The following is a 27,942-nucleotide window of genomic DNA, read 5'->3' on the forward strand; positions in this document are numbered from 1 at the left end:
TACAGCATAAGATGTATTCTTGTACAGTTTGGTATCCTGATTCCAATTCCTTAAACAATTTTTTCTAACCATATCTACGACGTCACAATTGCGTCATAACCACTTGTATCTCGTTTGTAAACCGTTGGAAAACCGATGTAAACCGTGCCTTCTGGCCTAAAAGGCTTGTCTGGAATGACAATGGCCCACAGGAACACCCTTTTAAAAAATGTTGTTTATAGTGGTCAATGCACTTAACTACACCTAGCTAGTTCACAGGCATGCCACTTAAACTGAAAGAAACAAATATATTAACTAAACATAATAGGCTTAAAAATCCTATTAATTAAAATAAATTATTAATAATTCCAATTAACAAAATTAATTAATCAAGACATTAAAGATCTTAAGGTACTTTTTACCTACGTACAACGTTTTGGAGGAAAAATGGGCCTTTCTTGAGATATTTTTAGCTGAGATATATTTTATTGCTTGTTGCATGAGGTAGAAACGCTAAAAATCTCAATTTTGAAGGAATATGAAAGCAGCCAATCAAGTTAGGGAATTAGGCCATAACCAGAAATTAGCAGTCATTTTATTGAGCAAGTGATAGATAGTGCGTGTGGCACGTTTGGTTCTAATTTGTATATTTAAGTGTAAGTTAGGGGCATTTACAATCTATGAAAATTTGGACAACAGAGATTCGCCTAGTTTACCTGTTTTTATACAAAAAAGTAAGAAAACTGAACTTTGCCGACATTTTAACTAACAACAGCAATTGCTGTAATCTTTGTAGCCAATAGAATTATTTTAATTTTTACAATTTTATCTTGTACATAAGCTAACGTAGGATCTTTCATACTCATTTAGTTTTTATCATTTTTCTGTAAATATCCAAATTTTATTAATACTGTACGACCCCGCAAATGATCCCGACCCGCAAATGATGCCCGTATCGCAAATGATCCCCAAATTGTACCGCAAATGATCCCGGGACCGGAACTGATTCTACCGCAAACAGTTATGAATGCGTGGCGTGGAGTCCATGAAAAGTCTATGGATGGATACATATTTTCTTAATTATCCTAGGTGATGAAAGGACAAGTACCTCAGGAATAAAAGCAGCAATAGAAAACATTTCTCATTCTGCGCAAAATACTAAATTGACATGTGTCGACTGCATAAATTTTTCGTTTAGGAAACGCCCTGCAAAAAGAAACATGAATCTTCGAAGATGCCTCTGCCATCTAATTAACCGCTTAGAACATTTCCCTGTACACTTCTTATTGCCGCTTTTCATGTGACGTCATCATTTTCCAAAATAAGAAATAACCAATCCTTCTGAAGTTTTAGATTCATCAGATGTAAGACCCTTTAATAACTTGATGTTTTATAACGTTTAAGCTCGACAGGGTTCTTCATTATGTAATAGAGCATGTCTAAATTTCCAAGTTTGTGCCTTGTGTGACATTAAAATGGCGGCCCGATAAGGCTCTCGAGTAGGTCAAAAGATGAGTTATTGCTCAAGTTTTTGCTAACTAAACAGTTGTTGCTCCATAAAAAGTGTTTATTTCAATGTTTCGGAGCTCTAGAGTAATAACTTTTCGTTTCAATGGCAAAACTCGGTGACAGATGTTTCTGTTACTTTACGGCCGCCATGTTTGTGTCCCTCCGAGGGGCAAAAACATGGCGACTCCATGCAAAGCTCTATAAATTTGAGTGAAACACTTCTCCGAATAACGGGAGAACGAAAAACCGCACAGACCTAAATCTTGGCGCGGTTGTTTATATATCAATCTTCTTTTATATCACAGCTTCTTGACTTAATTCATTGAATGGTTATGATTTTTATTTCTGATGGCGTGACACTGCAAATCAGTCATACTTGCGTCCTAGATAGCCACGGGCTCCCACGAAAGTCTCTTAAGATTAATTCGTGCTAGTTACCGTAATAAAAATGTAGTCAGTCCACTTGAGAATTCTCAGTTGTCTCCACATCTGGGGATATAGTGAACATCCTGTGTTATCATACATCTCAGGCCCGGACCTAATAAAGTCATTCAGGGAAGGATCCAGCTAAACTACAAACTTCAAACACAGGATTTCGTAACGTTGGATATCATTTTTAAAGTTGTGAAATTTGCATTCAAATCGTTCATACTACACATTTTCTTGCGTTTCATATCGTAACTGTTGTATCAAAATATTGTATTATTGCTGTAAAACTCAGAAAACCGTGAATACCATAAATATTTAAGGATTATTATTGTGTAGCAAGGAAAAAGCCAATCAAGCATGAGAAAACTAAAACACCAGCGGTAATAGGCCACGTTCGATATATGTCAATGTTCGAACATGGCTCCGAGGCTTTCTGGACAAACGTCTATGTTTGGTGGTGTTTTCTTTGTATCCAAGTCTCTTTTGGGAATTGAAAGACAAAGGAAACTTGAAAAAATTGCAATTTTGACCCGAAAGCCTCGGATCGATGTTGGAATATTGACATTTCGAACGTGGCCTATTGCTTGTGGTTTTGAGGTTTTCTCGCGTGTCCTGAACTTTATAGTGATTGGTTCAGTACCAAATTGACCTTTTGGAATCAAATCCAAATGTTCACGGTTTTCTGAGTTTCGCAGTCATAAAGAAGCGATTGCATAAATTTAAAATCCACTGTCCAAATTCCTTAGTTCTAACATTTCCAAATTTTATGGCGAGGCGACCATTTCCGCTCCGGGATCATTTATGGCACAATATGGGGATCATTTCCGGTCCTGGGATCATTTGCGGTACAATTTGGGATCATTTGTGGTACGGGGATCATTTGCGGGGCCGTACAGTGCCGTGAGTCTATTAGTGTTGCATTTTTATTAGTGTACCCAATTAGTCTTTCTAGGCTAAATACATTGACACTCAAATAAAGGTTTTACGTAATTAGGGATTCTATCCTCACCCGCCTCGTTTTCATGCTCTCGTACCGCGACTTACCCGAGCGGTCCGCCATTTATGAATTCCGTATATTGCAATAAGCAGACAGACACATGCATTTATAATAACATGCGGCAACGAGCGAGAGCGCACAATTTTACAATTTGTCATCGTAAAAAAACAAGTTGACGTCAGTTTTTCATGCGTATGTCCTGTCATTGAAACACGCTTTGCCACATCACGTGTTTCGGGGCGCAAGGAGACAAAGCGTCACGATTGGTGTTTCGAGAAACAAACAAAAAAAAATAATACATGTGGCTGGACAAGGCCAGCCTAAACATTTAAACATTCAACCGCATGGCCAGTACCATGCTTTAAAAACTGCATGGTACTGGCCATGCGGTTGAATGTTTAAATGTTTAGGCTGGCTTTGTCCAGCCACATTTATTTTTTTTGTTTTTCGAGACACCAATCGTGACACTATGTCTCCTTGCACCCCGAAACACGTGATGTGGCAGCGCGTGTTTCAAGGCGCAAGTGAGTTCAAAGTACGGAACTTGATATAGTGAACAGGTCACTTTTAAATTTATGTGCGTTGGCCGTTGGGCTGGCATTACATATCTTCGCTACACAGTGCAGACGAGCCCCAAGAAGGGCGAAACAGCTGTCCACTGTTGCGATCCTACTTTATCGGTTCTTGTCATGTTGGTGTCTCGAAACGTTTTTCACGTAGTATCAGCCTTGCAGTCTATTGTTTGTCTTCATACATTTTTTTGGCTGACCAGATCTCTTGTAGATCCTACGTTGGCAGTGTTTATCTTATGCGGTCCCTTGCAGTTTCTGGTTTCCCTGTTATTGACAATGAATTTCGTCATAACATTGTCAAAGTAGTCTGCGGATCCACTCGGCTATCGCCTCTCGGATCCACAGTTACTTAATTTGACAATGTTGAGCCAAAATTCATGATCATTAACAAGACAGACGCATGAAAAACTGACGTGAATTTGTCAAGTCGCGTTTCTTTCTTTTAGTTTTCTCGAAGAATCGTTAAATAGCGAAACAAGAAGCGACGGTGCACAATATGAAAATATATTTCCTCCCAACTAGTCGCCAATGTAACGCGATAATGCCGTGTCAAAATCTCATTTAGTTCACATAGTTTGTTTATAAGTAAAGTTGACTGGAAAAGTAGTGAAACCAGACGCTGAACAATTGCATGTTTACAGTTGATCATTTTTTGAGTTTCTGGTCCAAGAAAAGCAAATTCTTTTTTTCCTTTGTGGTTTACTTATTATTTATATTATATTGCAATCAGGAGCTACGCTTTTAGGCTTGGCTAAATCGATTTAGCAGAATTCTACTAGTATATTGGTGCAAATGCTGCAATCTGATTGGCTTAGCTACTCGTATGCTATACTGTCAGCCATTATAATCTATCAAATATTTTCACTCACGCGCGATTTGTTTAAACGCCCCACGTGACTGAATATACCCCTGCTAAAACTGGAGAACTGTATCCGGGTGTTATTTCCCAATTTTCAAAACCGCGCGTGTTGCTAAAAATATTTGAAGAATACTAAACACAATAGCCTCCATTTGGCGCAGAAATATGCTCGGATATTTGTCCTTGGACATTACTTGTTCCTCAAAGCTCACAGTTTTCCTAGAGCTACGCTCGCGGATAACTGTTCGCTTCTCGGAACAGATAATATCCGCGGACAAAAATCCGAGCATATTTCCGCGCCAAATGGAGGCTACAAGCAATGAACACAGAGAACAATAAAGACAATGAGGAGGTTATGTCTCGGAACTTGATGTTCTTAAAATTAGCATATTTCTTTTCTCAGGTAAATATTTGTTTTGAGAACGTCAAATTTCCACGGGGCAACTATCAGCAGCTAGAGTCCTCGACAGGAACACTCTACTGTTCGCAGTGGCTGCCAGTTGTCAACGAAATGGTGACGTTTTTACATTTTCCCGAAGTTTGAAGGGATGTTGAGATGCAAGTGGATAAGTAAATTCCTGAGAAGACTTAAGGAAGGACATTAGCGGTTTCTTGACTTTCAAAACTTGAAATCGTTGAAAACATGGGTGCGCGCGGGGCGTCGATAAAACCAGGAACATGGAACATTCCGGAAAATCCCGGAACATGGAATAATTATAATAATTATGAGAAAAGTATGTAAAATTAAATTTTCAAAAATTAAATGAAACAAAAATAAACTTGTATCAGCTCGGAATATAAAAAACAAAACAAAAACATAAAAAAAAAAGAAACAAACGGAAGAGAAATGAAAACGACTGCAATAAGTGATTAGAAGACTAATCCATTCTTTCCATTCGTTCCTCAACAGTTTAGTCACGTGACTATCCCTTTTTCCCAGATTTCGTTCTTCATAGAAAATCAAGATGGTGCCTTTCGAATTCTTTAATCAGACCGAAAAATATGGGTACAAAGTTGACTGAGTAGACGCGGTTCGCGGGAAAAAAATCACAGACAAATGTATGGAAAGTTAGAAAATTTAACGGAACGTCTTCTGGCCAAGCTACATCCTTTTGGGCGGACAATGTAATAATTTTCAGACTGGTATATATCTTTTATGTTACAAACGTGCGACCCCAGTAACCCTCTGGGGGTAAATGCCCCGACAAACTTGTGTGACAAATTATGACGCAACAAAAACCATAAAAGTCCACGGTGTGACCCATGCCTTACATTTTCACAGGTGTAATTTCAACTTACATAACTTCGTTGTGCAGTCCCACCGTTTGACCTGCCTCTTTGAGTCACAAGTTTCTGATTTGTCTATCCTATCACATTGAGTCAGCAGAATTCACTGTTTAGCAGCCCCGTTTACCAACATGAATTACACACTACGGTTGTAATAGTGTGTGCCGAAATTGGTCAATAAATCACATTTGTATGAAAATTTACAAGTCTATATGTAGGTCACTTCGAACCCTATTCGTAACAGAATTCTCCGGCGGCACTTCTTCTTTGATACTAAACAGGTTCGTACTCCCTCCTGAAGCACGGGCACGGCCACGGCCAACAAGGACAAAAATAAGACCAGCAAGCGGCGGCACAAGCAATAATGAAGGCAAAGATAGCTATTGGCATAAAAATGTTGAAAAACTTATCAGACTTCTCATATGGATCGCGATAACAAGTTCCATCGTAGCAAGACATGTCCGAGCCACAATCAGAGTCCGAATAACATGAGTCTCCGTAGCCGCAGACTTCAGAATTTCTGCATTCATTGTTGCAACAACTCTCATTTTTCTGACAATCGCTGTCGTGATAACAGTTCTGGTACAAACAGTTTGACGCGAAATAACATTCATTCTGGCAACAGACTTGATCTTCCTCGCATGAACTGTTCTGGTACGGGCCACAGGAACCACTGTTCACAGTCACAAAGGGGGAAGCAATCGCAACAAACAAAAGCAACTGAACTGTAGAAAGTGCAGCCATAAGTCTTAATCTTCGATTTACAATGCAACTCAGCAACAGGAGAACAGGGCGAAAATGAAGCGAACTGAAGATGCGAGAAGCGGACACCCCTCACATGATTAACAACAAATATTCCTTTTAGCCATGATGGCATGACCCCCAAAAGGTCATGGAAATTTGTGGGGCGTTACTACTAAACAGAGTAACGCAATAACGAGTAACGAGTAACACCGTTACTCGTTACTCGCGCGAGTACAAGTTTAAAAGTTTAAAAGTGCGTAGAATCGAGTTTTTAGTATATGGATGTATACTTAATTGGCCACTCCACATTGGGCCTTTGCAGGACCAATTAAATAAACAATGATAAATAAATATTCAAATAAATATAAATAGGTTAAGAATCCCAACTGGCGGGAGGCAGACCAGTTGGCTATTTACAAGCGCAGCCGAGAAGTTGAACTCGGGGCTACCGAGAACGACATTAGCTAGCGGTCAGAACGGGATTTGAACCCGGGACCTACGGATTTCAAATCTAACCACTCGGCCACGCTGCTTCCATGGATAGTAACTATAAAACATATTCACAAAGCAAGCCTGACGAGTCCTAGTTTTTCTGCGATACTATTAAGCCAATAAGCTACAAAATAAAGTTAAAGTGAAATCACCGTGGCTAAATGACTAGCAACAGGTCATGTTCGACGGAAAGTGTTATATAAATCACTCTCTTCAGGGCATCGTATGTTTCTTAGGAAATGCGACGCGATTTCTTAAGTCATTTTGGTTGTCTAGTTGACGAATAGCATCAAAGCTTGAGCATATGCTCATATATAGATTTAGCCAGGCCTAAAAGTGGAGCTCCTATTACAATAAATTAACCTGGCTTAAGCCTGCAATTCAATCAAAAACAGTTTTTGGTCAGTGGTCAACTTACAAAAAATACACGTTACGAGCTCTAAACCTGAGCCCGCAATATAGTCACGTGATACAGGTCAGCGGATACCTTGATTTGAAAGGTGTTAATTGACCATAGCATGGATGTCCAATATCAAATATGCACTTTGTGAACTAAGGCTGCTTGCCTCGGTTGACCTTTTAGTTGTAGTACAGTATGGCCGCCATGTTGCGCGATCGTTGTTGTTTTGCGTCGTTGGGCGCACGCGCTCGCGATCCATGCCGTTAGCCGTGTTGACCATGAGAAAGGGTTGCATGGTCTTCGCTATTTCTATGCATACACGTGGTTTGGTTCCTATAGTTATGGGGCTCCGCTTGGTGGCCTTGTGAACGGCCGGAGCTTCGCTATTAAAGGCCATGGCTCGTCGAAACCAGGAAAATATTACAGAATTTCGACAGTGAGAGCCGTTCAAATGCTTCAAGAGTACTTTTTTTTTTTCCTATTGGAAGAGACTGGGCGAATCATCGGTACGCGATTCCGTATACGGTGTGGGTTTGGTTTGCAATGCAGGCGTATTTTGGCGAGAGAGGGCATTTTGACCAAGCGAGCGCCATCTTGGATTCAGGCTCGGAAGAGGCTTAGTGTGAGATGAAAAGACGTGTTAGGGAATGGGTGTTAGGCTGAAAGAGGATTAACGGCGGAGTGGGAGAGGAAGGAAAAATTCGCGTTTTCTTCCTTTTTCTTCCCCACCCCCTCCCCGCCCACTTTTTACAAACCAACATGGCAACGTTTTCGATTAGTATACCATGGAATATGACACTTGTCACTTATATTTTCTTGGTATACACTCTCGCCTAAAGGTTCGCTGTATATACCGAGAAAATACAAGTGACTCGTGGGATATTCCATGGTATACTAATCGAAAACTTTGCGTGACTAGTATGTATGCGTGACAAAGCGCAACGTTTTACATGGTGCATAGCTCACCGTCCACGATCGATATGTCTTGCCTCTACTGTGTGATTCGCAGAAAGAAAACGTGATCACCAAAAATGAAAAAGGTTTACTGGCAGGGCTTAACATTTCAAGTTATGCTTTTTCGTTATAACGTTTAATAAGCTAATTCTGTTTAGTTTGTTAGTTATAAGCTCTAAACTTCAAATTGGTAGAGCAACAGTCTTATGGGTACAATTATGACCACATAACACAAACAAGGAAGATATCTGAGCATTGTAAATGCGGGCCCTTTGGATTCATATAAAGTGATAAAACTTGAAAAAAAAGTTGTGGACCCGCCTTAAACAAGTTTGCTTGAATGCAAGTCCCCGGAAAATAATTAAAAAAAGGATCAAGCTTTTAAATTATCTTTAAAATAGAAGTCCTTAAAACTGCTGACGACTATATAACAATCTTCTCGTTGACCTTTGTTGATGAACGACATAGTGTCTAAATCACAGGCCAGGTCACAAGTGATGGTTAGACCCTCCATCTACTAATGCACCATGCCATTCCACGGAAATGCTCATGACGGGCGACCCATATAGTTTACATGTTAGTTTGGGCTTACTCCAAAGATAAATTTGACCTTTTACGTAGAGCTAAGTAGCTAGAAACGACTTCCCAATAACTCATCCCCAAAAAGTTATTAAAAAGTGTAAAAGATGCCAACGTACATCCTCCGTGGGTAAACAAGGAGGCATATTCCTTTGTTCGCAAAACGATGTTTTGGTCAGCTATAGGGTATCGATTTTGGCCATTTTGGTCTCAAATAGGGCATGGTTTTTGCCCTCTAGTCTTGAATTCGTTATGTTTTTTTAGAAAAAGCTAAGACCATCAACAAAAGCTTCTCAACGGTCTGAGCTAATTTATTATAAGGCAGGTCTTGAAACAGGGTATTGATTGAAGGGTGAGGGGATCGAATTTTTGGTTAGGTCAAAAGTAGTGTAGGAATATCGCAGATTTTGGTCTTGAGGTGGCTGAACACAGTTTTTGATACCTGCGTTTCATTCCCCTTTTTCTCTAAAACCCTTGATCCCTCGGTCGCCAAAAATGGCAGCAAGCAAGTTAACAACACAAACATTGGTTTTTTGATAGTTAAGCTGCCATATGTGCTGTTGCCATGGCAACATGAATAGACATAAATGGGCCTTTAAAATCGGTTCACTTTATTTGTAGAAAATCTAGTCATTAGATTTTCTTTATAATTTGCATGCATCAAGCTTGTAACGCTATTGACAAGTCAACACCATTTTGATAATAATTTAACAGAGAGATCTTTAATTATCCCTTATTGAAGGTTTACTGGAATATCTAGAATTTCCTTTGTTAAAGTTCTTTTTTTTTCAATAATCCAGTTACTTATTTCCTAAAGTATTTTCGTACCAAATTTCGGGAAATTCTAATTAGTGGTTCTCGAGAAATAGGCGTATTTCCGAGAGTGCAATTTTTCATTCAATCGCAATTTTTTGACTTACTACGCATGCGCTGCATTTAACTGGGTTCTTTCGGTAACAAAGAAAAAGCTGAGAATTGCTGGCTTCCTTGCATCGTTACCTTTTCTAACATATGTTTGTAATAAAAGATTAAAACCATCAATACACTGCGTTCAATTATAGGGAGAAATAGCACAGATAGCGCGGGTGTTGGGTGAATAAAATGATCGCTCTATATTGACGGTATGTTTGTTTTTTGCAATCCTTGTGCGCGCGCAGCAAAAGCGCGCGCGAAAACTGTGTTCGGCCACCTTAGATAGGCTAAGGGTTTTGAGAAGTACTGGGCCGCACATCGTCGCCCAATTTTTTTCTGGGAGTACGCCCCGAAGCTAAGAAGGGGCGCCGATACGGCTGCTGTAACAGAAAATTCTGCCATTGAATAAAAGTTGTTACTATTGGCCTGTGATACATTGTGATTGATATTTCGTCCAATGTAAGGACCGTTCAGTTAGCAAATTCTCAAAAAGATAAGTCATTTTTTGATCCGACTAGTTCAGACCTTTGTACTGTGAGACGGTGTTGTGCCTGGGGTCTTGTGAGAGGCCGCTTTTGTTGATGGGCTCATTAAACTCCATGTTAATGTCACGAAACGCAAAACTGTGGTCTGTTACAAGTCAAAGAACCCTATTGAGCTACAACTTTGTAAAACATCAAGTAAAGTTCTGACACTAAAAACTCAGGAGGATTCTGGCGAGCTAAGATAAACGTCAAACTTTACCGAGAGAGGACTGGGTCTAAACGCGCTTTCTTCCTTGTAAACAAGGATTATTTGTGTCTCTCATGTGTGGAACTTTACCACTCGTGATCACGTCCACGAGATTTTAACTAAACGAACCACTGAACTTCGACTTTCCTCGAAGCTCAAGACCTGAAGGGAAGCATTTTAGTCGAGATGTCCTGCATCGGACAGACCGTATTTCATTCGGTAGAGACAAATCTGAGCTTGTTTTTCAGCAAGCATTCGATGCTTAGCGAAGCACTTTCATTGTCGCCCTTGGTACAGACCACAGCAGGTCAGTTGATGAAGATTTTCTGTGTCGCCCGTAGTTTCTCTACTTTTCGACTTGCTTTGAAAGGGACAACATATCTTAGTGCTCGAGCAAATCAAATGTTACAGCAGAATTGTGGATACGATTATCAGGACAGAGAACCGAAAGAGAACATACACCTTGGCCTTAAGTCGAGAAACGCCAAGGTCACTCCGAGCTTAAATACATGTATCACCGCTGAAAACCTCTTTGACTACGGAAGATCACGATTAAAGGAATTGATTGAGGAAAACACGCCAGAAAGCCTCCAAGAAAGCGAGTTACTGAGGATTTTTAGATCGGCTGTAGGTTTACCTACAGATAAACGTCTCGGGAACACGGAAGGCATTCACAGCTGTCAATCGTTGAATGACCAGGACAGCATTTCCACTTCTTTCTGGCATGTTGCTGAGGAAAGGTGGAAGGAAACAACGGAGAAGCTTTCTTCATATACACCAGAAAAGATGCTTCACAGTGCCATAGAGGTACTTCAACGTAAATGAGGTTCATGCTGGGGTTGTGAATGGCGCTCCAAAAAAAAAATCAAAATTTTTCGGATTTATAGACTTTATGATCACTGTCTTGGAAGCCATTTAGATGGGTAGGCAACAGCGTCAGAATTGCAGCGTTTTAATGGGAATCCAATGGCAAATAATTTGAATTAAGAACAATTTATGAATAGAAAACAAAGGATTGCATCGGCCAAATTTGAGGGATGTATGACTGTGCTATAGAGCATCCATTTTTTAATTTTCCATACATTTGTCTGTATTTTTTTTTTCTGCGAGCTTGCACACGGCTTACAATTTTGTGCCAATTTGCAGAAAAAAATCAGATGAATGTGTAAGAATTAAAAATGCGACTGAATGCTTAGTACATGTAGCCCAGCTGTGGTAAATGCAATCCTCTAGTATCTTTTGCTATTACCATCAGATTCCCATACTAACATTGCCATTTCTGATGTTTGTTGCCTACCCATCAAGACGGCTTCCAAAACCAAGAGAAGGTCTATTACACAGGTTCTGCCATCCCTAACTTTTTGTGGTGTGTTCCCTAAGTCTTGAATTCTTTTGGGAGGATAAAATAGTCTTGGGCTTGCCTAGAGATATTAAGAAGTAGAAAACATGTACCGTGTTTCTATTGAGTTATAGAAACACAAGTGGAAGTTTGGGAGAATGAGAAATGCTGTGGGAACACGAGCCACAGGCGAGTGTTTCCACAGCTTTTTTGAGCTCTCCCAAACTTTCACAAGTATTTCTATAACTCGATAGAAACACAGAGAACATGTTTTCCATTTCTTTTAGAAAACACCACGACGAAAAAAAGGAAACAACTTGTTAACTTTGATTATCAAAATGTAAATTCTCTTTGTTTGCACCATCATTACACCAACAGCTTGTGCTAGTTCCAGAGATTCCAACCCCTTTTGAAGGAAAATAGGGAGACTCTTTTAGCATCGAAGACGGCAGCCTCTAGGGGGGTCTGGGGCGATGCTCACCGGGAAATTTTGCAAATTTAAGTTTTCTTCAATGTCTTTTCCTGCATTTTGGAGCTGCTAAATGGAGTAAGACTGCTGGCCTGATGAGTCTGCACAACACATGGCGAGAGATGATGATATGAGAAGAAAGTGTAATACATCGCAAAAAAATACTTAAGATTAGCATTTTTTCCCTTGTTTTCACAATTTTATTATAAATTGGGAGAATTTGATAAGAATCGGGAGAGCGGGAGGCAACACATCAGATCAGGAGTCTCCAGATCAAATCGGGAGGGTTGGAATCTCTGTAGTTCTGTGTTTCTATCGAGTTATAAAAACGTGATATTTAAGTAATCAGTGCGTGTGTTTTCTTAGGACTGTTTTCTAAATATCTTTATTTAGTCTTGAATTTACCATTTGCCACTGCTTTGAGTAGAACGCTAGTTCCCATTTTATTGTTTAATTAGAAACATCATTTGATAGTTTTTTGGAGGATACTTGTTGCAGACACAGTGGTCTCCCCTCCTCCCACTGAGTTGGTCATGGCAGGTTGGGAGTGTGGAGTGGGAACAATATCTTATATTAGTATAATTTCCAGAGGTGATTATAGGAATTGGATATTCTGATTGGTTGAAAAGCTCATCATATGACACTATATTCATCCCGTTAGAGCTTGGTTACTAAGCTCACCATCTTTGCCATCTTGGGAAGTAAACATGGCAGACAGTTGCTGAATGAAGTTTTCATTTATTTGAAAGACGTCACTCCAAGTCTAGGATATTTGAAAGGATGGAGAATTTTAAAAAATGACTGCTGTTGCCTTTGGACCAAAAATCTTTTCAAGAACTCGTGTTCAAGGCTTTTAAGAATCGTAAACGCAGTGGCTGTGTCGATCACTTGCAGGTCAGATCGATTGACCAAAATTTGTTTTTCTTCAAACTAAAGCTACTCATTTTTAGGGGATGAAGACAACTGTGAATGAAGTCAACAATGATAAAAGGAAGGTACTGGATAAATTTATTTTTGTAGTGTTTCACTCATTTGTTTTACTGCCGAACTTGATGAGTAAATTGATTGACAATCGATGTACATATAAGCTTATTATTAAGACTACGACTGTATATGTGTATGCACATGAACAATTGTGCCTTTGTTTTTATGTGTTAGTCTGTTATTTTGTAGTCCTTGATATTCATCTCTGAAAATTATACTAAAAACAATTGTTCATCTCAGGCTCAGTGAATATTGGTGAATATTCACCTTGACTTTGTCTTGGTGAATATTCACCGATGTTCACTTCGCCTTTGGTGAATAATTGTTAATTATTCAACTGCATGTTGGCCTAATAGTCAGCATGGTGGTTTCTGGATCAAGCAGTCCAGGTTTGAGCTCTGACTGGGGTCATTGCGTTTTGTCCTTTTGGATCTTTTTTCTCTCAAACTTCCTCTTTCCACCCAAGTGTGTAAATGGGTACTGGAAAATTTAATATAGCCCTGTGATGGATCAGCATCCCATGCAGGGGGTAAGGGGGGGGGGGGGGGGGGAGTGCGGTGTAAGCTTTATGACTTTTAGTGATTCAGTAGGTGTCACTGTAACACCTTGACAAAGTCAAATGATTGCTGACATATTATTACACTTTGCAGTTAGCACAAGAAAGGGTGAAGGATTTTATGGCCAACAACTCTCTGGTTTCACAAGTATTAGAAGCTGGAGATCTGCTAACTTCAGCAAAACAGTCTATCAAGAATGAGGCTGAAATTCTGTCACAGCTTTTGTGCAAGGGGGGAGAGCATACGCTTTCTGGTGTGTCAGAATTTTTGAAAAGATACCATGAGAATCAAAGCACTCTTGAAACACTGTACAACTTAGTAAATGAACACATTGTCAGCCATCTAGCTTGTGAAGGAGTGGAGTTGTTTTTGGAGTATATTTGGACAATGAAGCCTGATTTTTATGAGCAGGACTTTTTGGCAGCAAACATGCAGCACATTGACGATGAGGGATTTTATTTCATGGCAGAAGAACGTCAAGTACCAAGGCGGTCAATTCTGTATATTGGTGCAAGATAAGCTACAACAATAATGATTAGATTTTTTTCCGGATAAAAATGACCATGATCATTATATTTTAGGTGATATTGGGTGCTTACCAATTTGTCAGAATAAACCAGTTGGGATGACCGTTGATTGAAGTTAAAGGTTTTTCCAAAAATTAGCAAACCAATTGAAGGAGATGGCTATACCAATTTACAATAAATTTAGATTTCTCATAATATTATAATTATTTTTGGCTGATGACAGACTGGAAACTGGAGAATTAAACAGGTGGTAAAGAAATTATTGCTGTTCTGTTATAAACGGAGAAAGAGGACTTCCTCAGGAGGTTGTCTTCAATTCCCAAACAGATTTTCCAGAAAATTAATATAATTACTGTTCCATTTGCCATTCAACCAAAATTTCAGGATGTTGCGGCTAAGTGGCAAGCACCTGTGGTTACATTTAGCTGCCAGTAAGGAAATGAAAAGACTAAAAACTCTACTGCCCAAGTCTTACATTAGCATAAACAATGCTTGCTGAGGTTAGCTGAGTTGAAACTTTCCGTAACATTTGACATAACAAAGGGTGCAGGACTACTTTTTTATGTTTAACTTAGTAGTAAACATCCATGGCAGCAATCTCCTGGATCATTTTGGAGTCTCCCAGATTCAGACCATTTTTGCCAGTCTGTCAGAGGAGTGGTCCAAACTCCTGAATACAAAGGAAAGTGCTGAAAAATTATGTACAGTGGTTGCACACTTTATGAACTGTATAAATTCAGGATTGAGTCGGTGAAGCTCTTTCTTGGTCTGCCATTTTTTCAGAGTCAACAAAAGGTACGTTCTCGCAAATTGGCAATTGTTTTTTTTTTTTAGGGTTCTTTTACATTGGCATCACCGAGTTAAAGGAGGTCTGTTCACCTAGAATCTTAGATTAGAATGACTAAATTAATGCCCTATTTATTACATAACTGTGCTTTTCAACATCATGAACTATAATCCTTGAAATTTAATTTTTAACTGGCAGTTGCTTTTTTCACTGCAATTTGCATGTTTGTAAACCAAGTTTACAGCAATAAAAGAAAACCTGTGACATAAAACTGGAAGCTGGATTAGCAACCTTTCCTATAGGATAGGAAGAAAAAGATTTTTAGAAAAAAACAAAAATTAACTGCACATTTAAATTTATCTAATTTTGTGGCCAGGCTTATGCTAAACAGCCAAGCTAACATTGACACATGTTAAGTGGAAAGAGGTACACACAATGCCTTGCCTCCTGTGGTGCAAATGGTGGATCCCACTTTGAACTAGATATCACACTCTCTAGTGGATGGTGTAGTCTGTTTTGTTGTAAGTTATCTACTGGATGTGAATTGCCAAGTGGATAGTGTTATCCACCCTTTGAACAACTGGGCCCTGATCTAAATGAAGACCATAATTGGATTATGTTGCCTGAAGAACAGAAAGCTTGGCCTGGAGACTTGTTTTTAAGAAGACGACTTGTATTATATCTAGTTGATACTACTGTAAAAGTCATGTAATATATTTTGCTTTCATAGAATGTTTTAATGTATATATTTTATTGAAAATTGCCATTTTATTTTAATGCCAGTACATGCTGAAAATAAAGAGTTACTATTGTGCCCACCATGTTGGTGTATAACTTGTTGCGACTTGTCAGTGATGCTCTATGTTACTTCCTACACAGTGTGCAAACAGGCTCACCTTTGAGTCATATGTGTGAGCAGCAAAGAGCGAGTCCATGAGCGAAGTGATCAAGCGGGAGAAGTCTGGTGAAGTGGCGCCTTTTGCTTCTAACTTGCTTCTAACGTGAGCATGCATACAGGCTACTTCCTACATAAAAACTTCTTTTGATTTGTGATGCGGGACAAGCAATAAGAACGTCTGTATAGGAGGCTAGTAGTACCAGTATATTTGATGATGAAAAAAGAAACCCTGATGAATGGAATTTGTTTAACATCTCACCAAATTCTCATTCTAATATCAACAGAAATATATGGCAATCAGTAATGAGAAAGAATTAAATAATCAGTTTGAATGGCAGTAGAAACTAGAGCATGGCTCACAGGCAATGTGTGATACTACTAAACAGCATTTTAAATATGTTAGCGCATACCACAAATACAGTTTATTCAGTCTGGTTTTATTTACCTGCAAATATTTTACTTTATTTACATCCAGTCCAATTTTTGTTCTGGTTTATATTAAATGTATTGTTTATATACAGATTTCTGTCTCTCACTGTGTGCTACTGTACATGTACTGTACTACTACACTGTAGAAGCATTTCACACCACTAGCTATAGACATCTTTTGTAAAGTTTCATCTAATTCAGCTATAGAGGTGCCATGTTAAAGCTTCAATAAATTATCTCTCTGTTGAACCTCGATTTAACAAACCTTTATACAACAAAGTCCTCGTTATAATGAACAATTTTCTTCACCCTATTAACAGTAAGATATATGGAAAGGAACCTCGATACAAGGAAATCTCATTATAGTAAGCACATTTTGCCAGTCCCTTGGTCCTTCGTTTAAGGACTATTTGAATTTTTTCTCAATAAATACCATCATAGGCATGCAAAGCACACAAAAGGCTATGAACATGTGCCCTCTACATGGCCAAACTTGTTCCCACCTAGTCTCTCATCTTTCCTCCCTCCAACATTGTTCCCAGGGTCTCTCATATTCCCACCCTCCTGGAGAAAGAGGGGGGGGGGGGGGGGGAGGGGAAGAGGGTGATACTTTCAGGGGGTTGTTACTTTTGGGGAATAAAAAATATGATATAAAGTTGCTGCGACTGAGCTTACAACGTAAAGATGGAAACTTGTAAATGTAGTTCTTGAAACCTGAGATGAAATTCTTTGTTCCAGTTCAAATTTATGTTGCTGCCACATGAGTGGGCTCTTGATATCTGAACTGTTGTAAGTGGTCAGCAGAAAAGCTACAATGGGTGACAAAAGCATTGAGACACTGCTATTTAGATGAATTACCAACCCCTCCCCCCACGACAATGTTGGATTTCCTTTCCCTAAAACTTTCCTCTTTCCTGTGCAACATTGAAAGGGGGAGGAGGTTCTCTTCTCTATGCCAGTAAACCAAGTTTGAAATGGAATAACTGAAATATTGAAATTAGCACTCAGTTTAGCCTACTGTCTCAACTTCTTTTGTCGCCCATTGCAGTCAGATACCGTAAACTGTTCCTACTTAATGGCCCACTGCTATGTTGGCCTGCTCTATCAATAACTTGGTGCGCTGGTCCAGTTTTCAATTTTTATTTGACGAAGCATTCCTGTTACTTGGTGAAGTCTCTACTATGGGTTTTGTCTTAGCAGTGCTCAGCATGAACTGATGAAGCACAAAATGACATTTCACAATGCTTGCTGTACATTGTAGAGCTAGTGTCTTAGCTATCTTGATCAAGTTACTGTATGTTACACTCACTTAACCATCAAAAGATTGGAAACAAAAATATACCATTGAATGTTGGTCTGGCTTTGTTCGAGGTGGGGGGGGGGGGGGTGGGGCTGAAGGTGGGGTCACTACTTTTGGGGCATTGCTACTTAGCAGCCACAATTTTTTGACTTTACTTCCAGGGGGTTGCTACTTTTGGAATTTTTTGGTACCTATGGTACTATCTAATAAAGTTGTCCTGTCATCAATTAAAGGCTGGTTTCCATCCCACTGCAATCCCAGCTCCACTTCTTCCCAAATTCATACTGCTAACCAACTTCCAACGATCTTCATCGGGAATGTACTCCTCAAGAGTGTTCAAAAACCCTTCTCCATCATAACCTCCGACCACGTAAAGTTTACCACAGAGGACAGTGGCACTGAGAGCACTTCTCCTGTGTATCAGAGAGGAAATAACTGTCCATTTATCAGAAGATGGATCATAACGTTCTACGCTGTTTAGCTGTGTTTCACCATTGTATCCACCAATGGCATAAACATAGTTGTTCAATGACGCAGCTCCAGCTCCACTGCGATGCTCAACCAGTGGAGATACCAGCTTCCATAGATCAGTATCCACGTCATAGCATTCAACACTGAAATGAAATTTCAATCAAGAGCCATCAGTTGTACATTAAATTTCTTTACTAAATTATATTGAAGCCATATTAGGGGTTTTTGAGATAGGGGTTAAAAGTTAATGGAATGCCTAATATTTCTGGGGAAAATTAATGGAATATAGGACATTAAGATCAGATAAAATGAGATATCGAGAAGGAAAATCTTTAATTTTTGAAACTGGAAATTACGGAATACAGGATATTTGGGCCAAAAACTACCAGGATGGGGGGTACCTAACCCCACTAAATTATGGGGTCCCACTATTTTGAAAGTTAGACAACCACAAGCAATTAAGTGGGCAGGACAGGCACCAATCATACATTTTTTTTCTTTTGCATGTGATTTCTTATTAAAGAAGAGCATAATCTGTGAGAACACTCCTTTATGTTTTTTGACCCCTGCATAGAAATGCCAAATGAATAATTTATTACTATATGTACCATATGCTTCTGTCCTTCTTTGAGTAATAGCATCCCTCACAAAAATGGTTCACTTGGCTTCTTCATAGTCAAGTCATACACTGTCAAACAGATATGTTACCTCACTTTAAAAGAAGCATTCACCAACCTTCTTAGTCTGTTTCTTCCATCAAAACCACCTGCTGCATAGAGCTTTCTACCAAGCACTGCAACGGCAACACCTACCAAAGTCAATTTATGTAATATTAATCAAATACAAACACTATGTTATGACAGGAGATTCAACTACAGGATTACCAGACTCAACAAAGTGACGCTGGGGTACATTTTTCTGCAGGAACAGACTGTTCAGCATCACCAAAAGAGAATTAGGCTCCTGCAATCAACAGCATCCTGCCATGGGCACAACTGTATGAACATGGTACCACAGGAAGGCCAAGCACAATTTATTATGACTACCCGGTACATGTGTCAATTTCCACAATGATACATGCTTGAACTTACTTCTGTAGTAGTAGTTTATGAGTGATTCATCCAGGACATGATCTTTATGTACCTAATTGACATTGATTCTAAAATTAAATATATACCTATCCTGGGAAAGTTCAATGGCATAACAGTTGTCCATTCATCCTGCTTGGGGTCATATTTTTCCACTGAAGTATGACAAGTGTTGCCATTTCCACCGCCAATGGCATAAATAAATCCATCAACGGTTGCCACGCCTAACCTGTTGCGTGGTACACTGAGGGGTTTAACTGGCCTCCACTCATCTCGGAGAGGATCATATCTATCTACAGAGGCAGTGTCAATGTTCCCTGATGAGGTGTTATTGCGACCACCAATAATAAACAGCATGTTATCTGTGAATGTAGCAATTAAATAGATCTCATTAACTAGTAAGCATGAGGCCCAAGGTCTTGACAGTACTGATGCTAGGGTTGTCAAATGTCAAGCCATCTACCAACAGAAATCACCTCCAACTACACCATTATCCCAACCAGCCACCTCTGCTGGGCTATTTCTCTGATTCTTTCTGATAATGTGGAAAAATGAGAATTATACTAGGGCCGCGAAGCGGCCTGAAGTTATAATTCAAATTATATGAACAGATGAAGTGAGAAATACATGAGACAACAAATGGTAGGAATTTCCCAGTTAATGCTTCAAACTACTTTTTAACACCATCAGAAGGGCGAACCCCCCTAAAGAAACAATAAAAGGGGCCTGGGTATACCCACAAGGCTCTCGGACCTAGATCTCGTGGTCTCCTGATGCTTTGGTGGCTTTTTGATGCCATGGAATAGACAGGCAAAAGAGAGACTCCATAGGAGGGAGGGAAGAAGGGTGGGAAGCTCATATATTTCTCACTTCATCTGTTCATATAATTTGAATTATAACTTCAGGCCGCTTCGCGGCCCTAGTATAATTCTCATTATATTTCACAGACTCCGTTCGAAATATATGAGACAACAAATGGTAGCTTTTAACGCTGCTACTAAGAGCAATAAAACAGCCATGGTTCCACATAACAAAACATTTAAATTATATATATATAATATATAAATCAAAACTCAACAGGAGAATAGCTGAGTTTACAAGGTGATCTACTTTAAGGATAAGAACCCAGTAGCAAAGTCTGAAGTAAACAAGGGTTTATAGTAAAATGTTCTGAAAATTGAAGCAGAAGACCATTTGGCCATTGACATGAAAGTCGGCCGCGGGACAAATGCATTGATAGCTGCTGTCGTAGATGCACCACGCACAGAGTGAGCTTTAAAAACGTGACTGTCTATTCCTGCTGCACTCATAAAGGTTCGTAGCTTATGCCCCAACGATGTAGAAGTGACCTGTTTGTGGGGGCGTTTAAATGAAATAAACATTTTATCGGGAAGATAAGACGGGATAACGGGTCAAACATTCCTGGATGATTTTAGATATTGTCTAAAACAATCTATGGGACAGAGCTTCTTGTCTTGGTCAAAGCGGGTAAAAAAATGCTTCCGCTGGTTTATCTGCACTGCCAGTTTTTCTAGGGACGGTGAGTTTGAAAAAACACCCCTTCTGGAAGGATGCTGCAATGTCTGAGATCCAGGGAAGCCAAGGCAGAAATCCGTTCAGGACAGATTAATGCAAACAGGGTGACTAACTTCATTGAGATAGCTTTAAGTGATAGGGTGCTGTTTTTCCCCAAAGAAATCATGTATTTAATCATAACATCAGCATTCCAGGTATGGGAATACCTGGGCTTTGGAGGACATTTATTGGGAGCTCCTTTAAGGAACCTAGTAACGTATGGATGCTGACCCATTGAAAAAGCCGTCTATCTTTGGATGAGTTGACGAAATAGCAGAATGAAGGATGGTAAGTGATCAGTATGCTAAGCCTTTGTTAAAGAGTTCTTCTAAGAAAATTAGAATGTCACTTATAGATGACGAAAGATATCAATTTGCTGTCTAGTGATACGACGAGGTGGAGGTACGAGAAGCTGCAATGAGTAGATCGGCAACGTTGTTGGAATGCCCTCAGCTTGGAAACGTTAGTAGAGATGTGAAACACAGCCAAGTGAAGGTGAGGATACATTGGATGAACTCGGTTCAGGTTGGTTGGGTCCGTTAAGAGGGTTGGACCTTTCGTTAGCAACACTGGCTGAGATATAGAAGTCTCAGCAGAATCAGCCACCAGGGCTGGGCTTGCCAAACTGGAGCAACGAGAATTAGTTCCGTTTGGTCGATTGTTACCTTCGTCGGGGTTTTGAATATCAGATTGAAGTGGGTGGGGGGGGGGGGGGGGGGGGCATGGCCCCATAGAGGAGCCCAGTTTATCGTAAAGGCTTTGTGTAGATGGCTCCAGGGTCGGGTCTCCAACTGATATAATCTATGAGTTGGTTGGTTAGATGACTCGCAAGCAGATCCGTCTGACAATTCAGCAAAAAAGGCTGAATAATTGTTGGGACCAACTTCCACTCGCTCTTGTCCTTTAATTCTTTGGACTCCTTGTCCGCTGAGAAGTTGTCACTTCCTGGGATGTGAGAAGCTATCAAAAGGATGTCTCTTTCCTGACACCAATCCCACATCTCTAAGACCAGAGTCATAAGTTGGGGGAATGTGTACCCCCTTTGTTGTTGATGTAAGCAATGGCGGTAGTGTTGTCTAGCCAGAGAGATACGGTTACACGAGACTTACCTTTGAGACAGGTTTTTCAGTAAAGCCAAAAAAGGACGCCTTTAGCTCTAGATAATTGATGAGTTCGAGAGACTCTGTTGTGACCATCCTTTTGCACCCCAACCTTTCTTGGATGCGTCAGTTGTGATCATATCTGGCGGAGGAAGGTGCACGGGATTGCCGTTTGCATTGAGGGTGTGTTTCAACCACTAAGCACATTCTACTTTGGCACTCGGTGACAGGCCAATCAAAGCGTCGGAAGACTCCTGGTTCATTTGTAGGCCTCTTATCAGATGTGACTGCAAGTGACGAAAGTGTAGTGGAGCTTGCCAAATGGCTGGTCTCGAGGACTCTAACAGGCCTATTAAACTTGCTAGGTTTTGCAATTTAATACTTTGAGAAACGAGCAGCTGGCAACAACAGTCTAGAATTTTGTTGGCCTTTTCTGCCGGGAGTGATATCATAATGCACATTGAGTCGATTTGGAAACCCGGGAAGGTTATCACTTGTGTTGGAATCAGTAATGATTTCTTGAGGTTTATTTTTCAACCTAGGGACTGAAGGAAAGTCACTACCAGCTGAGTATTTTTCACAGCTACCTCCATTGTAGCAGCCAAAAGAAGAAAGTCGTCCAGGTAAATAAAGACTCGAATGGCCTTCTTCCTCAGGCATGGGGCAACAGGTTTTAGAACTTTCGTAAAAATTCTGGGGGCTGAACACAGGTCGAATGGAAGGGCTTTGAACTGGTAACATGTTCCCTTCCAAAAGAAGTGAAGGAACTTTCCGGAAGACTCGTGAACAGGCACAGAAAGGTAAGCATCTTTTAAATCTGTGTATATTTGTATAAAATCTCTGGTAAAAGCAATGTCTTTAGGCAACTGAGGTTTTCCATCTGGAAATGCTCGTTTACAATGAACTTGTTCAAAGAACGTATCACCGGACGCAAAGATCCTTTTTGAATACAAGAAACAGGCAGCTGTTAAAAAACTGTCTCTGGTAAAAGGGGTCTTATGTATGGCCCCTTTTTGCAATGACTCGTTCACTTCCTGGGATATTAGGAGTGCCTCCTGACCCGATGTTAGGATAAATGGTGGAGACTTTTGAAAAGGAGTTTTGAGGAAACTTATATTGTAACCTGAAACAATTGAGAGAATCTAGGGGTCCGATGTTAGGGTTCTCCAAGACACCATGCACTCTGGGAGTCTGGCTGACGTCCCTTCCGGGGAGGGGGGACGAAAAAGCCATTTTTTGAACGAGGCCGTTAGTAATTTGACTGAAATTTAGAAGGGTGGGAATACCCAGTGGATTGATACTTGTTAAAGGTGTCTCCTCGATGTCTACTTTGAGACTGGGCACTATTACTACATCTTTAGAAAAGGATTTCCCCGTAGTCTGTGCCAATTTTTTGATGAGACCCCTTGACAACTCGGCCTGTTTTGAGGCCAAGAGGGGGAAATCATCTCCAAATAACCATGATTTTGCATTAGGCAGAGGTAGCTCCACGAGGTTTGTCCTCGAACGGTTTATGACTGCGAGGACTCTCTGTCGTTTCAGGATAGACAGTTGAGTGTTGACTGAGCCTAAAAGGCAAAGAACTTGTTCAAAAGCTACTTTAATTTCCTCATAAAGTGGAGCTGAATCATTTTCGATACAATCATGAGGGCCACAAAGTGGGCCCGTGGCAATTAAGAAAGCACACTGAACATTAAACATTTCCTTATCCATTTCTTGTACAAACTTTTTCACTTTAAATTGTTGCTCGAGTTTTAGAGCAGAGAGTGCATCCACTTCAGGAGTTGCCCAGTCATCCAAAATAACAAGAGATGGCTGGTAAGATAAAATGTAATATTCTCCAAAAAGTGGTATCCAGAAACTTGGAGAAAGAAGCTGATTGTTTCCAGGAGGTTGACTTGGCAACTGGGTCAAACGGCCCATGATCATCACTAGATTTCGTTAAGTTTTCAGCTTCGTCAGATGTCTTAATAGACTCGGTTGGTGCCTTTGTAGGTGCTAGGGGTGCCTGAATAGGCTCTACAGGTGCCCTAACGGGCGTAGTAGCAGTCTTAAAAGATGCTTCGGTTGCCAAATATTTGCTAATCCCAAAGCCTGACGTTTCACCAGCCATAATCGACAAAAGCATCATCATCAGTATCTGCAGTAGTTTCTGGCTGATTTGCAAGGGACTCAAATGAATCTCTTCAGTTGGAAAGACATTCAATCGACTGAAGAATCTTCTGAAGGGAATCGTTTTCGTCCTTGCCCCGTTTTGGCAGGGACCCTTCATGATGTACGTCAGGCGACGAAACAGAGTTTTGGCGGGAAGATGGCGACCGAGAGCAAGACCTTTTTCACGACTTGTGTCTACTATGGGACATGTTCAGCGATTTTAAATATCCTGAAGAACAACAAATATCACCTAAAAGAAACCTACTGTGTAAAAATACAGAGGCAAACCCTAAAAAACGGTTAGAATTTGTAAAAAAGCAGGGCAAAAGCAAAATACTTACCGACTGGTTTGAAGCACAAGGTAAAAAGCCACCAAAGCATCACGGGACCATGAGATCTAGGTCCCAGGGCCTTGTTGGTATACCCAGGCCCCTTTTATTGTTTCTTTAGGGGGGTTCGCCCTTCTGATGGCGTTAAAAAGTGGTTTGAAGCACTAACTGGGAAATTCCTACCATTTGTTGTCTCATATATTTCGAACGAAGTCTGTGAAATATAATCAGCCACCAACTCAAACAATTAAGAGTGACAACCCTGTGTGAAGATTTATAAAAATATTACTTTATCTAACCACATACTTTATCTCAGATCATACAGTCCTGTCATAAACTACTAACAGGTATTACTGTATAACATCAATAATGCAAGCAAGTAAGACAATGAGTAAGTATGTACTAGATTACTGGATGTACTAGTAAGGACTTTCCACACTTGTCTGCAATCTGGATCAAAGGGACATAAAGTTTTCTAAAAGGACTTTGAGTGGGTACCCAAGTTTTACATGACTAGTGCAGTTTGTGGATGTGCTTGTGTCAAGAATAGGATTATAATAATGTTCTTGGATCAGTGAACTCACATCTAAAACTGCAGCTAGCCATCATTGTAAACTTTAAATATCTAATCAACAATTTGAAAAAACGAATTCAAAGATTTTTTGTGCTCTTAGCATTGGCCATTTCTCTTTTGGTTTTGTGCTCGCATGCCACTCTTTCGTGATATTTTAAATTCAACAGTTCAAAGATTGAAGAAAAATACAAGAAAAGGGGATTGGGGGGGAGGCTATAAATAGTCTAGTTCAAACTCGAATGGTTCAATCTCAAAATTAAGCAACCGCATGTGGCATCTCCCATGTTTAGAAAATACTGTACATCAATTTAAAGATGACATTTCTAAAACGTACTAAAATTAGGATGAAAAAAGAAAAAAACAGGAAAACTATAACTTGCCAACATAAGCAGCTCCTAATCCACTCTTAGGGACAGACAGTGGAGAGAGAATGGTCCACTTCACAGTCAAAGGATCAAAACATTCCAGAACGTCAAGAGATCTTCTCAGGTAACCCCCGGCAAAAAACATCACAGTTGGACCAGGGGGGCGCCTCTTATGAATTGTCCTGAGAGTAGACACTCTCTTTGTGTCCTATCAAGAGAAGAACACGTTTTGACACAGTGCCTAATACATGCATTGCCTAGTTTTGAAGTATTTTTTACTTTTTAATTATAGTTTTTAGTTGCAGTATGTTGTTTTCCAGCTATTTGTTGTATAGCACTTTTTATCACCAAACATAAGCAATCATTAAGTTAAATTAAATAATCCTAATTTTACAATTATTTATTATAATATTACAATGTATTATTAAATGAGATATTATGATCTTCTGCTCTGGTTGCTGATGTGTCACACTCAAAAACCTATAATGGTGAAATTCACAACAGAAAGGGTCTGATAACATGGGATTCTGTATTAAATAACCATTTATTCCTCAGTCTTTAGGGATAAATTCTTAACTGTTGACATATCATAAATCCAAAATGACAGGACTGTATATAAGTCTTACGGTGCTCAGATTGAGATCATCTACATCAAAATTGTAACTGTGTACTGCATAAACTAGATAATACTTAGAGATTTAAAGCTACTTACTGAAAATGCATCAATCAAAACTTGCTTGAACTCTGATCTCAACCCTTGTTCACAACACTGGATGAGTGACTTAAGGTACGAAGTGGAAACAAAAGGGACTCGTATATAACTTAGGAGATCCTTTAGTTCTGTTGTTCTGTCCTTGATATTATGTGTAACCCATCTTAACAGGGCTGCCAGAACCTAATGTGTAATAAATGAAAGGAATCAATTCACCAGAAACAGAGATGTGATCATCTAGGCCAACTCTCCCACATTATCCAGGAGTCTCCCAGGGATGGACAGAATCTCCCTGTCTCCTGCCAGGTCATCAAATCTCTTAGATACTAAGGAGAGCATATAAAGTACTTTTTTCACACATATTTTGGACACATTTGGGCAAAATGTTTGCAATATTTAATGCAATTTTGCAGTTGAATCATTGGATCCTCTTTTTTAGGATCATGAAAATCAAGGTAGTTTTTTGTAGTTTTTCAGAGGTTCTCATTAGTATGAAAAGCACCCCCCCAGTTTTTTTCACACCTCCAATCCCCATTTTAGACCAAAAAAGACCCATCCTTATACTAGCCATTCTCCTCTTTTCCAAGCAGGAAAGGGCTCACCACCACTTTGCCCTTTCCTCCCCTCCCCCCCCCCCCCCCCCCAGTAAATGTATATAACATCTGGCAGGAATTTTCTGGCTCAAACCCCAAAGGGAGTCAGGATTCTCTCAGAAAACTGTCTCCTTCCTGGAACAGACAAGAACAGACAACGTCTGTAGACAAATATCATGCATACTTTCATGCCAGATAAAGGTGACAGTTTTTCACTCTAACATCAATGAGAGATGAGGGCTATAAGACAAGAAGGGATTGAGATCTGACAAGGGCAAGGCTTGTTCTAACCCCATCTAATTTATACCTCCCCTATTGTGTTAAAGATTGCAGGAATAAACACTTGTTGAATCCTAAGAGAAACCACAGACTGTGAGCAATCTAAAATGAAGGTTACGTTTTATACATAATACTCTACAAATTTGCTTAACAGCTTCAACATGTTACTTGTCCTGCACTTTTTTCTTCTGACCATGTGAAAAATCAGATTAACAGGAAATGGTAACAAGAACTGATCAAGAAATAGACTCTAGTGCAGCGCACCTCACCTCATCTTCCGACTTGACAAAAAGTTCATCACGACTAATAAAATCAACCAACCGCTCCCTGGACAAGTCTTCAAACTCCTCGCTTTCTGACACTTGCAAAAAGTGACGAAACATAAACTTTTCAGCTGCCTTGGTTAAATCAACACAACCGTAAATCTCCGCGAAGTCTTTAATGCCAATGCAGTTCGAGGGATCAAGCTGTGATTGTAAAAAGTCGCAACAAGCCTTTTTGACTGGACAGATTTGTAATATACAAGCCACAGGTAGCAAATATTGTACATTTTCTTCAGTAATCTTAATCTGTGCTGTGTAAGCAAATTCGATCAAAAGTTCAACGCTTCTTGGATCCATCGACTTCAATGTGATACTGTTTTGGCGACTTTCCACGACGTCATTTGTAAACATTGCGTAGAAGTATGGGCTGAATGAGGCCAGGACAAGCTTATGAGCATAGATCTCGAGTTCTTCGACACGAAGAACGATGTCACACAATTCTCTCCTTTTTCGTAAATCGTTCATAACACCGAACGCTAATTTCATATGCTCTTCTAAGAAAACATTTTCTTCCATAGGATCCATTGCGAGTACACTAATATTTTACAACTTTGGTGTATATTTTTCTTGTGCAAAATATGTTTTGACTCCACTCCTCGTTTTTAGTTTGTATAGTGATTGGTAGCAGCCTCTGTTACATTGCG

The 27,942-nt window shown here is 39.8% G+C and overlaps 2 protein-coding genes and 2 pseudogenes across 3 annotated transcripts; 1 reads left to right on the forward strand and 3 right to left on the reverse strand.

Moving 5' to 3' along the window:
- Nucleotides 1-10,479: 10,479 nt before the first annotated feature.
- Nucleotides 10,480-15,929, forward strand: LOC110046820 (uncharacterized). 2 transcript variants are annotated; one of them, XM_089286701.1, is made up of 3 exons: nt 10,480-11,252; nt 13,204-13,248; nt 13,888-15,929. In XM_089286701.1, exons 1-3 carry the CDS (start codon nt 10,632-10,634, stop codon nt 14,311-14,313), a joined length of 1,092 nt encoding a protein of 363 aa, XP_089142827.1. In that variant the 5' UTR covers nt 10,480-10,631; the 3' UTR covers nt 14,314-15,929. The 2 variants fall into 2 exon arrangements, with proteins under 2 accessions (XP_089142827.1, XP_020608196.2); XM_020752537.2 differs by lacking the exon at nt 13,204-13,248 and having other exon boundaries at nt 10,481-11,252.
- A 493-nt stretch (nt 15,930-16,422) lies between these two features.
- On the reverse strand, nt 16,423-27,933 carry LOC110046819 (kelch-like ECH-associated protein 1). The gene is made up of 6 exons (XM_020752536.2): nt 27,245-27,933; nt 26,104-26,286; nt 25,407-25,599; nt 19,384-19,656; nt 18,942-19,014; nt 16,423-18,349 (listed from the first exon to the last, which is right to left on the reverse strand). The coding sequence occupies exons 1-6, from the start codon at nt 27,821-27,823 to the stop codon at nt 17,959-17,961; spliced, it is 1,692 nt and encodes a 563-aa protein (XP_020608195.1). The 5' UTR covers nt 27,824-27,933; the 3' UTR covers nt 16,423-17,958.
- Nucleotides 20,010-22,430, reverse strand: LOC149114093 (uncharacterized; annotated as a pseudogene).
- On the reverse strand, nt 21,777-25,400 carry LOC149114094 (uncharacterized; annotated as a pseudogene).
- Nucleotides 27,934-27,942: the final 9 nt, after the last annotated feature.

Source organism: Orbicella faveolata, unplaced genomic scaffold (genome assembly GCF_042242905.1).
Source record: "Orbicella faveolata isolate gen_17 unplaced genomic scaffold, um_ofav_v1 contig_14, whole genome shotgun sequence".
In the NCBI taxonomy this organism is placed as follows: Eukaryota; Metazoa; Cnidaria; class Anthozoa; order Scleractinia; family Merulinidae; genus Orbicella; species Orbicella faveolata.